General features: G+C 39.2%; 1 protein-coding gene across 5 annotated transcripts in view; it reads left to right on the forward strand.

The window, feature by feature from the left end:
- ttll5 (tubulin tyrosine ligase-like family, member 5) overlaps positions 1-14,538 on the forward strand; it is a 117,681-nt gene that overhangs the window by 83,628 nt on the left and 19,515 nt on the right. For all 5 annotated transcript variants that reach the window (XM_063007191.1, XM_063007194.1, XM_063007195.1 and 2 more), the window contains exon 30: positions 6,184-6,434. In XM_063007191.1, the coding sequence (XP_062863261.1) occupies positions 6,184-6,434 (251 nt within the window). The remainder of the gene's footprint in view (positions 1-6,183; positions 6,435-14,538) is intronic.

The following is a 14,538-nucleotide window of genomic DNA, read 5'->3' on the forward strand; positions in this document are numbered from 1 at the left end:
CGGGCATCTCCTCCACCTTAGACATAGCCAATAATGTTTGTGTAGATGCCCAGCTGGCCTATACCACTGCTGAGATTTGAACCCGGATCATAGCAATGGTTGGCCAACAAAATTGATTGGACAATATGTTAACAGCCACGTTTACAATAATGCCCTTTGCATTGTTCTCCAGATGGATATTTTTGTTACAGAATCATGTCTATTTTTGCAAGACTGAGCGCTGATGATGTAGATTGATGATTTGTTATTCATTTATTAGATTTCTTTTGGCTCCATTATATGAGGCTCCATGACTTAAAAGCTGAAATCAGGATCACATTATCGGTAATCAGTGCTGAATTGCTGAACAGTTCTTAAATTCGGCCAGTTTTGAACAGTATAGTGTCTCAATTCAGTGCAATAATAAACTTTAATTAGTTGGATGAATGAAGCTTTGTAGCAGATCAGTGCAGCTTGGTTTGTGTTTGGTCATCCGTTTGTGTGTTTATGAGTTAAGCACGTATGATTAGTGGATGAACTTGGTCTTGTTGAATCATAGCAGTATCAGCGAACCAGATTCATTCTGCTCTTCTTTGGGCTTAGTTTTGTCTGTTTGACCAGACGCTTATTCATGAAACCACAGACATTTGGAGTGTAGACTAGTCTTCAGGAAAAAATAGTGCTGTTCTCTTCATCTGCATGGTTCATTTCTTTCTCTGAACTCCAACTGATTGCATTTTACATGTGGTCTTGATCGAGCTTCAAACTGTTGTAGCAATTTTGGTCACTTTAAAAGACTTTTTTTAGAACTCCTACCTCCACCCCTAATAATATGTAAATTACAAATTTATACTTGCACGCTAGTCTACAGAGACGACCTAGCACTTACACTTTACAACTTCCGTTTAATGTTCCACTACATATCGATAAGCGTTTCTTTTAAAATGGTCATTTTAATCCGTGAAATTAATTGACAAAGGATAGATAAATATAGAGAGATTCTTTTTGCCATCTCGTAGTATATAGTAGGCTTGGTACTTTGTTACTGAGCAAACTAACAAGGTATACCAGCAACTGTTTTTTACTTCTGAGCTCATATGGCTACATTCACCAATCAGCCATTAACATTAAACTCACCTCCTTGTTTCTTCTACACACATTGTCCATTTTATCAGCTCCACTTGCCATATAGAAGCACTTTGTAGTTCTACAATTACTGACTGTAGTCCATCTGTTTCTCTGCATGCTTTGTTAGCCCCCTTTCATGCTGTTCTTCAATGGTCAGGACTCTCCCAGGACCACTACAGAGTAGGTATTATTTGGGTGGTGGGTCATTCTCAGCACTGCAGTGACACTGACATGGTGGTGGTGTGTTAGTGTGTGTTGTGCAGGTATGAGTGGATAAGACCAACAGTGCCCCGTGGGCAGCGTTTTGTGACCACCGACCTACAAGGTGGACCAACTAGGTAGGAGTGTCTAATAGAGTGGACAGTGAGTGGACACTGCATTTAAAAACTCCAGCAGCGCTGCTGTGTCTGATCCACTCATACCAGCACAACACACACTAACACACCACCACCATGTCCGTGTCACTGCATTGCTGAGTGATCCACCACCTACAAAATGCCTGCTCTGTGGGGGTCCTGACCATTGAAAAACAGGGTGAAAGCAGGCTGAAACAGTATGTAGAGAAACAGATGAACTACAGTCAGTAATTGTAGAACTACAAAGTGCTTCTATATGGTAAGTGGGGCTGATAAAATGGACAGTGTGTGTAGAAACGAGGTGGTTTTAATGTTATGGCTGATCAGTGTATATCACAGTAACATAATGGTTTCTTTTTACAATATCATTTACGATAGATGATGCATCTAAATTGTTTGCAGTTTTGCACTGAGATTTTCTTCTTTTGTCGTATTTACAATTTTCTCTTTAAGTTTGGAACAAAGTGGTAAGCATGACCAGTCTTTTCTTGCAAGGACTGAGCCTTTGGGAGATCCTTCTTTTATGCTTCTTCCTTTAACTTACCTGCTGTGGTGTACTTTGAATATTGTCTTATTTTGCTCCTGCCCCATCTGTGAATCTTGACATTAATATTTCCCAATTCATTATCCATTTCAAGGCCATGTTAAGGTCATTTAAAATGAGACTTGACAAAATAGTTTAAACGCTAATATGGACAATTCTGAGACATGTTGGTTCGCTTTATATGTTAGATCAGAATAGCTGTGGAAAATTGGAAATTAAGGTTGCTGATTCGAACCCCAGCATTGCCAGGTTACCAGTGTTTGTTTTTGACTGTTTCAGACATCAAATTTAAAATTTGATGTATCAGAAGGTTTCTGATTTAAACCCCAGTATTGCCAGGTTACCAGTGTTTGTTTTTTGAGTGTGTTGCAGGCATCAGATTTAAAGTGTGTTTATATTTACGAACTACAATCAAGTTAGTCCGGTAAAATATCAGTCATTTCTTTGTACTTTTATCAACCAAGCAATCATAGATTAATTTTTATTGCGTTTTACAAGGTGATTTTAGCTGGTCCTATCCAAACTTCTTCAGAAATGTGGCGACAGTGATGAATAGACTTGCCTTCAGTGAAGCATTTGTGGCTAAGGAAGTTTTATAAAATATAGATGTATGTAACTGTTGAGCTTCAAGGGAGTAAAATTCTGTCTTAAGCATGGAGTTTGTTTTAGATCCATTTTTCCCAATTTTCGTCCCAATCTAGTCGTATCCAATTACCCGACTGCATTACGCTTCCTCTGTACTGATGCTGATCTCCTCTCCTGATTGAGGAGAGCGAGACTGACACACGCCCCCTGCGACACGTGTGCAGTAGCCGACTGCATCTTTTCACCTGCAAGAGGCGAGTTCAAATGAGGATCAGCCTTGTGTACGGAGAGCCACACCCTGATCAACAACGCATTATTCCTCGACACCCATCAATCAGCCAGCAAAGGTCATCTTTGCATCAGTTATGAGGTCCCTGCTACGGCTCCCATCCTGTTTGAACAGCAAGCCAATCGTTGTTCATGTAGTCGCCCAGCCCAGCCTGATGGCAAAGCTGAGTTTCGAACCGACGTGTTTTACCACTGCGCCACCTGAATGGCATTCCTCACAAAGTGTCAGAAAATCCGTTGGCACCAAAGGTAAAAGTCTGGAAGTCTAGAAGGGCCATATGTTATTTATTTATTTATTTATTTATTTTCTATCTCATGATCTCAAGTGATCAAATGCATGGCTGCTTCTGTTTTGTTTTGTACATCATCTTATGGATCCATGCATTCATTTTTATTTTGATCAGGGACTGACACAAAAATGAACTGTGTGTTTATCAGTGCTAGACAGTTTCCAAACTAGTGTTCATCAGATTTGCTAGCTTCGGTGGATTGTACGCAACATTTGATATCGCAAGAACACAGGAAGAATAAGTCACGATCTCAAGAAAACAGCTCTTATCTTGATCATGAGATAAAACAACGCATGGCCTTTCTGAATTTTTGTAGAATAGAAATCAGTTTGTGGGACTGAATAACAGCTAGGAGTCTATGAGTGGAGTATATTTTTCCAAATGTGTATTTGTTCTCGTGTATGTTTTGGTGTGGGAGTGTTTTTGAAGGATCTTAGCCATGGCAAGTTGTGGGCTTGGAAAAATTATGTTTGCATTTGCAAATCCTTTCTCTGCTCATTAAACCTTTGTTCTTTGCTGTTGGAAACATATGTTACAGTAGATTGAATGACACTCGGATTATCTAGAGTTTAAACCCGTCTCATCGTGGACTGATGTGTGTTATTGGGCTGCTCTGCTGCGTGTTCCGGTGCTGGGTGCAGACTGCTCGGCTCCTGGACTTACTTGGCCAGCAGCCACCTGGCAACATTAGAAAGGTGCCCTTTTCTGGCCTTGCTTAACAGAAGCATATACCAAGACCCTCCAACCTCCAAACTTAGCCCACTCATTCATCAAAATCCAGCGGTCTCAGAACTTACGCACTGTCACACTGCTGGATGCTTTGAAGATGAACGTGTGCGCACACACTCGCACACACCGTGCATAAACATACATACCAGTATATGCCCTTTCTCAGCTGAACAAAGCCCCACACATGCACTAAATAAACTCTGAGACGTACTGTCACTTTACTGAAGCAGCCTGCAGCACTCGCGCACTATCAATTCAAATCCAGCATCAAATGGTACTAAGGAAAAGAATGCATAGCATTACTGATTTAACTGATAAACAGAAGCAGTTCTAACTCCACCACCTTCCTCCCTCCAAAAAATGCCCAATGACCCATCCTGTTTAAACAAGCATGAAATATGGAGAATTCCAGCGTTTTGGTATGTTGATTATAAAGTATTTAAAGCCTGTTTTGGTAAGCCATAACATTTCTTTCATGCGTGCGAATGAATGAGCTGGCGTTTGGAATCTGTTCCTGTTTTACTTCATATGACAAGAAGGTTAAATGCTTCCTCTAATAAAAGCCTAAGGATATAAACAGTCTTTATTCTAGCTCAGTAATGGTTAACTAATGCACTAAAACATTAATATAGCATTACTTATTTTATTTATATTACTTTTAAATTTTTTTATTTTTAACAGGTTAAATGTGGGTTGGTTTCTTTGACATGCAGAGCAATCCCATAATTGACTAGCCTATGCACCTTGACTCTCATATGGTACACAATATACAATATAGTACTCTAATCCTATTGTGTAAAGATTCAAACAAATCTGCAAATCATATGTTTTATACAATGATACATTGTGACTAATTACGTAACTAAAAGCTAAAGCCAAAATACAGCTATAAAATGGTTTTATAAAAGTGCTATATCAATGCGCAACCTTTACTTTGCCAATAACCCCTTTAAAACAATATTATTTATTATACCCACTGGTAGAGCTGTGAATCTTGGCATTAGTTAAAAACACTAGTTTTGTACAGTGTCAGTCATATTAAGGTGTTGATTTACTTTAAATGTTAGATCTGAAGGGTAGTGGTAGCTCAGAGGTAAAGGTCCTGGGCTAGTAATTAGAAGATTGCTGGTTCAAGCTCTGTCATTGCCAGGTTATCACTGACCCTTAACCCTTAATTGCCTGAGCTGTGTATATGGTCCCAGTTGCATGTTGATGTGGACTTTACATCAAGAACCAGTAATGCCAAGTTCACACTACACAACTTTCCAAGTCATCAGATCGCTGTATACAGTTCACACTACACGACTGTATCTTTTGCAATCAGGAGTCTTAAGTTGTTGTGTATTTCAAACTACACGACTGATCTGCGATAGGGGATTACACACTACATGATCTATCAACCGGGAGGAATCACAGGCGAGTCTGTCTAGTCTCCCAAACTACGTTGTGTCATGAAAACACACGCTAGAAGTGACAAGGGGTTTAATGATACCACGTCCAAAAATGAGAAAAATAAATGAATCCGAGTGGATTGGGCTACGCGACCAGCAGGGATTGTCTGTACTGAAGTGAGTTGGAGGTTAATATTATTAATATTATTAATAGATTAAATATAGATTAAATATTTTTTGAAATGCAGCGTTGGTATTATGGTTTGGCTGGACTGTAAAGCTTGTGTGTGTGCTGATGTATTCTGATAGAAATCATTTTTTTGCTCCTGTCCAATGTCCAGTCAACGACAGGTCCAGATATTTAACATGCTAAATATTTTTCTTGATTCGCCGAGCTCTCGAATCGAGTCGTTGAACAGTTCACACATAGCGATTGAGAGCCGAGTTTTGATTTGCTTCCTAGAATAGAATAGAATGCCCTTATTTGTCATATATAATGTAAGATTAAAAGAGCTTTGAATAAAAAGTACAATGGTTATTCAAAATGCCAACAATTTAATCAGGAAATGCTTTTAAAGCAAATGTAAGTGGTTGAAACTGGCACATCTGCAGCAGCCATTTAATCTTAGTGAGATAGTAAGAGAATAATCTGATGCCTAAATGCTTTGGGAATTACATTAGCTATGTTTCTGCTATATCAGCAAGTTATTCTGTACAGCATTATGACTTTTTTATTATTATTTAAGAGGTTGCTTAGTTTTCTTCTTTATATGGGGTTGTGCAGACATACACGCAGGTAGTTACACATCTGAGTTAATATCTTTTTAATTGGTTCATCTTTTTCTGTTTTAAATCTAATCTTGCTTCCTGTTGTCTGTGTCTCCTCTTTCTAGGCCATGCTGGCTGGACACACACTTATGCCTTGTGCCGTACCTGAAAACTCTCTTCCCGTTGGCTCAGTCTGCGGTGTCCAGGTTAGCCAGCAGTCCCAGACCGTCCCAAAGCAGTCAGGAAGTCAGAGTTCATTACACTATGCCAAACCATACACCCTTACTCCGGGGCCAACCATCCTGACCCCCAAACCTCCCAGCAGTACACTCAAAGATACTTTCCCACGCAAGTCGGCCACCCAAAGGATTAACAAGTAAGTCTAAATAGAAGATTTAGCACATTTGTGTGTTTGTACCAGTAATGTGTGCTGTTGCCTGGTATAACTGCACCTATCACTGTGTCTGCAGTAGTTCTTACAAGATATAAGTTAATGGATTAAGAGCAGTTCTTACTTAGCTAAAGTAACACGGATACTGAAGCTTAAACTTGTATGTCACAAATTAGGCTATTCAGCCTGTATAAACAGAGTAAGACTGTGGGATCTGTGAGACTACAATCAGACTTTCTTTACTGGTTTACTGGTTTATGTGTGACAGGACAGCCAGGTAGCAATTTTTTTTTTTAATTTAGTCATATCTAAAGGTTATATGATATTATGTACTAGTTTATCATAGATGTGTAGGGTTAGAATAGAAATAGAATTATATTTATGCTAGGAATACATAATGATTAAAATTAAATAACTGGCGTCAAGGTGGCACAACGGGATATTCCGCTAGCACACCAGCGCCGAAATTCTGAACTCCTCGGTTGGCAGTGCATGCAGCAGACACTAATTGGCAAACGTGTCGGCTAGGGCGGGCTGCCCGGACTATGTGGGTTGCGTGTTCAAAAGCTGTGCAAGGACCTTGATTAGCAGAAAGGAGGTGCCTATGCAGAATGCATCGGCAAAAAGAAGAGGTCCACTAGGACTGCACACGGGTCGGGGGAGGTGTGAGCAGCAACATACCTTGCTCGAATGAAATCAGGGATCCCCAGCAGCAGAAGACAGATTGACTATGCTACAAAATAGGGAGAAAATGCATAAATAAATAGAAAAATAAATAAGTCTTTAATATATGTACAGTGTATCACAAAAGTGAGTACACCCCTCACATTTCTGCAAATATTTCATTATATCTTTTCATGGGACAACACTATAGACATGAAACTTGGATATAACTTAGAGTAGTCAGTGTACAGCTTGTATAGCAGTGTAGATTTACTGTCTTCTGAAAATAACTCAACACACAGCCATTAATGTCTAAATAGCTGGCAACATAAGTGAGTACACCCCACAGTGAACATGTCTAAATTGTGTCCAAATTGTGCCCAAATGTGTCGTTGTCCCTCCCTGGTGTCATGTTTCAAGGTCCCAGGTGTAAATGGGGAGCAGGGCTGTTAAATTTGGTGTTTTGGGTACAATTCTCTCATACTGGCCACTGGATATTCAACATGGCACCTCATGGCAAAGAACTCTCTGAGGATGTGAGAAATAGAATTGTTGCTCTCCACAAAGATGGCCTGGGCTATAAGAAGATTGCTAACACCCTGAAACTGAGCTACAGCATGGTGGCCAAGGTCATACAGCGGTTTTCCAGGACAGGTTCCACTCGGAACAGGCTTCGCCAGGGTCGACCAAAGAAGTTGAGTCCACGTGTTCGGCGTCATATCCAGAGGTTGGCTTTAAAAAATAGACACATGAGTGCTGCCAGCATTGCTGCAGAGGTTGAAGACGTGGGAGGTCAGCCTGTCAGTGCTCAGACCATACGCCGCACACTGCATCAACTCGGTCTGCATGGTCGTCATCCCAGAAGGAAGCTGACGCACAAGAAAGCCCGCAAACAGTTTGCTGAAAACAAGCAGTCCAAGAACATGGATTACTGGAATGCCCTGTGGTCTGATGAGACCAAGATAAACTTGTTTGGCTCAGATGGTGTCCAGCATGTGTGGCGGCACCCTGGTGAGAAGTACCAAGACAACTGTATCTTGCCTACAGTCAAGCATGGTGGTGGTAGCATCATGGTCTTGGGCTGCATGAGTGCTGCTGGCACTGGGGAGCTGCAGTTCATTGAGGGAAACATGAATTCCAACATGTACTGTGACATTCTGAAACAGAGCATGATCCCCTCCCTTCGAAAACTGGGCCTCATGGCAGTTTTCCAACAGGATAACGACCCCAAACACAACCTCCAAGATGACAACTGCCTTGCTGAGGAAGCTGAAGGTAAAGGTGATGGACTAAACCCAATTGAGCACCTGTGGCGCATCCTCAAGTGGAAGGTGGAGGAGTTCAAGGTGTCTAACATCCACCAGCTCCATGATGTCATCATGGAGGAGTGGAAGAGGATTCCAGTAGCAACCTGTGCAGCTCTGGTGAATTCCATGCCCAGGAGGGTTAAGGCAGTGCTGGATAATAATGGTGATCACACAAAATATTGACACTTTGGGCACAATTTGGACATGTTCACTGTGGGGTGTACTCACTTATGTTGCCAGCTATTTAGACATTAATGGCTGTGTGTTGAGTTATTTTCAGAAGACAGTAAATCTACACTGCTATACAAGTTGTACACTGACTACTCTAAGTTATATCCAAGTTTCATGTCTATAGTGTTGTCCCATGAAAAGATATAATGAAATATTTGCAGAAATGTGAGGGGTGTACTCACTTTTGTGATACACTGTATAAGTAATCATCCAGCCATGCAGGTTTGAAATATTAATTACCACTTTATAACCAATCAGATTTAAATGTTCAATTATAAATTATTTAGCAGGCATCATGCCATGAGCATGACTACTATTAATGCTGCATTTAATTCAGCTAAAGGTATATTTTGTGATAAATACATGTTTGATAAATATATGTCATGTTATCTGTTAGCGCTTGGGTGGTGCAGTGGTGTATTACGCTAGCTCACCACTTCTGAGATCTGGGTTTGAATCTTAGCTGTGCCATCAGCTGGCTAGGCATCTGCATTGAAATAATTGGCTTTGTCTAAGGGGGAAGAGGAGGTGGCTGGCCAAAGCCCTGTGAGGAATTGGTGCCCTGTCCAGAGTCTTCCTTGTAACCAGTGGTTCATATCCGCCAATTTCATGAAGTGGTTGATGGAAATGAAATGAAATTTAAAAAAGAACTTTAAGCGCATAAACCCTAATTTTTTTTCTGACAATTTGTACAAATGACGGAAGTATGTTTGAGAATATGAATATAAGAAAAATAAATATACTTAAAGGTTACCCAACAATTAATCAAGTGTTCGATATTTAAAAATATTTACATTATTAATATTTAAAAAAAGAAACTCATGCAATATCCGGTTATCGTGATGAAAGAGGTTAATACAATGCTCAGGAAGAAAATTATAAAACACGTATTAAAAACAAACAAAACAAACATGCTTAACTTTCTTGTCAGTACAATTGATTTAATACTCTGCAACTGACATCACACTATGAAACCACATCATCTCTGGACAGCTGGACATAAGGATTTTAATATTGTGAATCCATCAGAGGGACCCTTGTAACCTTGGAGGATCAAGGACAGTTTGCCAAGATTAATGGGTCAAAACTGAACTACAGTGCTGCAGAAAGCTAAATAGCGCCTACTGCAGACTTCATTCTTTGTACTTGTAAGTGTAATAACATAATTACATGAATACTTTTGTTGCAATATGAAAAGCCATTGTGTGTTGAAAGAGAAATATGCACTAAATTTGATACAACTGTATATTCTGGTATTTCTTGCCACTGTATAACATACCGTTCCTCAGACGTACACAGTACGTATTCCCTGCCATGTTGGGTGGCATGCTTTCTTTGCTATGTACTGACAAATGTTTTGAAGAAAAAAACCTCAACTCTTTGCTCTACTTCATTTCACTGGTTCTTAAAAGATTCTTGTAGTGGATGAGAATTTATCATACTTGGTGGTACATGGCACACGCTGGCTGTGGTTTTACTTACAAGCATATAAGTAAGATAAGTACAGAAGGCCATAATTTCACTTCATGCATCAGTTGCTTTTAATGTTTGTATATACATGATATTAAAAATGCAACAGTAGGCTAATGCAAAAAGTTCCAACCTGCTAGAGGGCAAAGAAGCACTAACCGTCTGGAAAATGGGAAAGGGGTGGTGGGGTGGCGTTTAAAGTAATTTCCTTCTACTGCAAGCCAGTTTTAATTCATATGCTTGTAAATTTTATAGCTCTGGAAAATATGGTAAATACAGTATGCACCGTTTATGAACACAGTTTAGTTTATAAAGCAGCACTTCTTAAAGAAGTCATTTTAAAGCATTGAAAAATCTACAGCTCAGTAATATACACTGATCAGCCATAACATTAAAACCACCTCCTTGTTTTTACACTGACTGTCCATTTTATCAGCTCCACTTACCATATAGAAGCACTTTGTAGTTCTGCAATTACTGACTGTAGTCCATCTGTTTCTCTACATACTGTTTTAACCTGCTTTCACCCTGTTCTTCAATGGTCATTACCCCTACAGGACCACCACAGAGTAGGTATTATTTAGGTGGTGGATGATATCAGCACTGCAGTGACACTGACATGGTGGTGGTGTGTTAGTGTGTGCTGTGCTGGTATGAGTGGATCAGACATAGCAGCGCTGCTAAAGTTTTTAAATACTGTGTCCACTCACTGTCCACTCTATTAGACACTCCTACCTAGTTGGATCAAACTAGGTACGTGAGATTTTTTAATTTGGGGTGTAGAAAGTTCTATAATGTTTATCTTGTGGCATGTACTTCTAATGTTATGTTGGTGGAAATATGATTGTGTGTCTGTAAAAAATATTAGAGTAATCTCCAGAGCTTCTCATCAGTTAGTTCACACATAGACAGACTACAAGCTTTTTAGCCACTGTAACATGCTTATATGTGTTTTGGAAATGATATTTCTATTTCTTCTGATTTTTGGCAGACAAAAGGGTGGCAGGTGGGGGGTTAGGAACCAGGGCCCAAACTGTCATCTGTTTCCCACGCTGCAGTATGACTTTAGAGCACATCTGGCCAAACTACACAACAACGGCAAACCTCAGTGTTAGCCGGCCAGTGTGCTGGAAGCACAAGAGCTGCCATGGTGGGCTGCTAACAGTCAGACAGCACACTCCCTCAGTGCCTATCCAGGCCAGAACCCCCCACCCCCGACTCTCTCACACTTATACACATACACTCACATACACAGATGCTGAAATTAGGAATCTTGGGACCGTTTGTACATTTTAGATTTATGTGCATCAGGGATGTTAATTGTTTTGACATTTAAAACAATTAGACATGGTTCTGTACAAGATTAGATAGAAATCTATTAAGCATTTAGAGTAAGTGGATGAATAAATACAGCCTGGTGGGGACAAGTATTATGAAGCCTACAATTGCAATCGAAAATATTCAGCCCCCTTCCTCTTAAAAGCTATTATAGTGATGCATATAGAATTGAATGAAAAGATACAACAAGACTCTGTAAACAGAGAAATACACACACAATATATTAAAAACATAGGGCTGGGCAGTGTAACCAAAAATTTGTATCATGGTATTTTTTAAGATTTTGTAGTTTCATGGTATCACGGTATGTTTTATTTTTTGTATGACTGAGACTTTTTATATGTCTGTGGCTGATTTTACTGTCATAAGTGCATTGAATATAAAACATTTTCATTTCACTATGTATATAGTGAAGGTTTTGAGTACTATAAGCTTTGCTTGGCCCCACAAAATGACACAATATATGGTGGAATGAGTATGCATGAAACGTGCTATATATGATGTTTATTATTAATATAATATTCAAGTATTATACAATTACCGTTAGCTCTCCCTTTAACAAATAAAACGCCGTTTGCAGTCTCCCAGTCACCACTGATGAAGTGCACAGTTATATTGTTATACTGAGGTATGGGATGGCTCGGTGGGTAGCACTGTCGCCTCACTGCAAGGCGGTCCGGGTCCTTTCTGTGTGGAGTTTGCATGTTCTCCCCGTGTCTGCGTGGGTTTCCTCCGGGAGATCCTCCCACAGTCCAGAAACATGCAAGTGAGGTGAATTGGAGATACTACATTGACCATGACTCTGTTTGACATTAAACTTGTGAACTGATGAATCTTGTGTAACGAGTAACATCCGTTATGAATGTAACCAAAGTGTGTAAAACATGACGTTAAAAATCCTAATAAATAATAATAATACTAAGGTGTGACTCCACTGATTGTACAACTTTGTCACAGGTCTGTTGTAGAAAAGTGGACGACTTTATATATCTACACTTCCAGTTTGCTTTGGTGTTGTTGGTATAACATCAGTATAGCAATTAAACTGAAGTATTTTTGCCCCGGTAGTATAGTCGCTTAAACGTTTGCTCTCTATAAATGTAGATGTGCACTATTATTCAACCCCTAGTCCTTGGTGAAACATCCTTTTGCCTTAATAGTCTCTCAAAAAGTTATTTTGATAACTCTTCTTCTTGTGCAAAAGCTTACATCTCATTGAGGTCTGATGGCTTTTGTGCTGCAACTGCTTTTTTTAATCCCACCAGATTTTTCATGGGATTTATATCTGGTGGTAACTCCAGGATAATCCAGGATTGATTCCTTTACTAAGCTTTGGTTGACTTGAAAGTGTGCTTGAGTTCATTGTCTTGCTGGAAAATCCAATTATCACCAAGGTTCAATTTTACCACACAAGGTGTAACATTCCTCCTTAAAATGTTTTGGTATTTCTGTAAATCAGTGATGTATGTCACACAGCCAAGATTACCAGTTCCTCCAGCAGAAAAAAACATTTCCACATCACTGAACCACCTCCATGCTAGGGATAGTATTCTTCTGGTGATAAGCCTTGCCTTGCTTGCACCAGAAAACTGCTGATCCATATGGTCAAGCAGTTTTGATTAATCCCACCATAGAACTTTGTCCCAGAGCACAATTGACCTTTCCTGTGCTTTTTGGCCATGGGATCACATTTGTTGTGGAGTCCTGCCATTAAGTTTTGGCTTATTTGGTGATAATTTTATGGTTGCCACCAACTTCATCACGTCATAACATAAGCCCTTTGCAGTAACACAGGGTTTTTGATGAGATCGCTAGGACATTTGGATGAAAATGTGGCTTTCTCCTATAATCAGGGAGCTGGAACTTCCAGGCAGTACTCCCAGTAGTGTCTCCAAGAATGTTCAAGGTCTTGGAAATCTTTTTACCCGTTGGCCTTCTAGTGCAATGAATTGTGACAGCTCCGTAGTTTTCACCACGGTTGCTGCACACCTTTAACACTTGATTATCTGGGTGATGTTTACATAACACATCACATCTTAAGCAAATGAAGGGTGGTTATTAAGTTTCTAATGGATTAATTTAAAACCTATATTTAGGTCATACAGACTAGCAATAGGTTTTAAGATTAACAGAACTATGTAGGGATTGAATAATTATAACAGCAGTTTTAACAAAATATTCTGCTACTTTAAAATACTCATTTTTCTTTTTCTTTTTTTTGCTATATCATTCAACTGGTCAAGACTTTATTGGAAGTAAAATGTAGCTGTGAGTTATAAATCCTTATTTTCTTTGTGGAGCTGACTATTTCTGATTGCAATTATAAGATGACATCTCCAGAAAATAGACAAATTCCAACAGTGTTTTTTAAGCTACCTAATAAGTCTCAGCAATGCTACATGTTATTAAACACACTTTATTTTTACCTAAAGTGTCCTGTAGAGTAATGTAGTCAGCTACAGTGTTACTTGTTTCACCGGCAAGAAGGTGCTGGGTTAGATCCCCAGGTGGGGCGGTCCAGGTCCTTTCTGTGTGGAGTTTGCGTGTTCTCCCCGTGTCTGCATGGGTTTCCTCCCACAGTCCAAAGACATGCAAGTGAGGTGAATTGGAGATACAAAATTGTCCATGACTGTGTTTGATATAACCTTGTGAACTGATGAACCTTGTGTAATGAGTAACTACCGTTTCTGTCATGAATGTAACCAAAGTATAAAACATGACGTTAAAATCCTAATAAATAAACAAACAAAACTTGTTTCACCAACACTATATTTCAGGGAAATTTAGTTAATTATGCTAGCCTAGTAGCTTAGTTTCAGGATACCATTGTTCAGAGAAATGAAGCTAGCTGTGCTACAATTTATTGAAATACATAACTGTTTCACCAAAATTATAATAAATAAAACAATGCTTTATTATTATTATTGATTTTATTATTGATTGATTTTTTTTTTTTTTTTTTTTTTTTATTATTAAATATGAAAGTTTCTATAGTTTTTAGACATAATTTAGGAATAATTATAGGTATATACACCGACCAGGCATAATATTATGACCACTGACAGGTGAAGTGAATAACA

This window comes from Trichomycterus rosablanca, chromosome 13 (genome assembly GCF_030014385.1).
Source record: "Trichomycterus rosablanca isolate fTriRos1 chromosome 13, fTriRos1.hap1, whole genome shotgun sequence".
In the NCBI taxonomy this organism is placed as follows: Eukaryota; Metazoa; Chordata; class Actinopteri; order Siluriformes; family Trichomycteridae; genus Trichomycterus; species Trichomycterus rosablanca.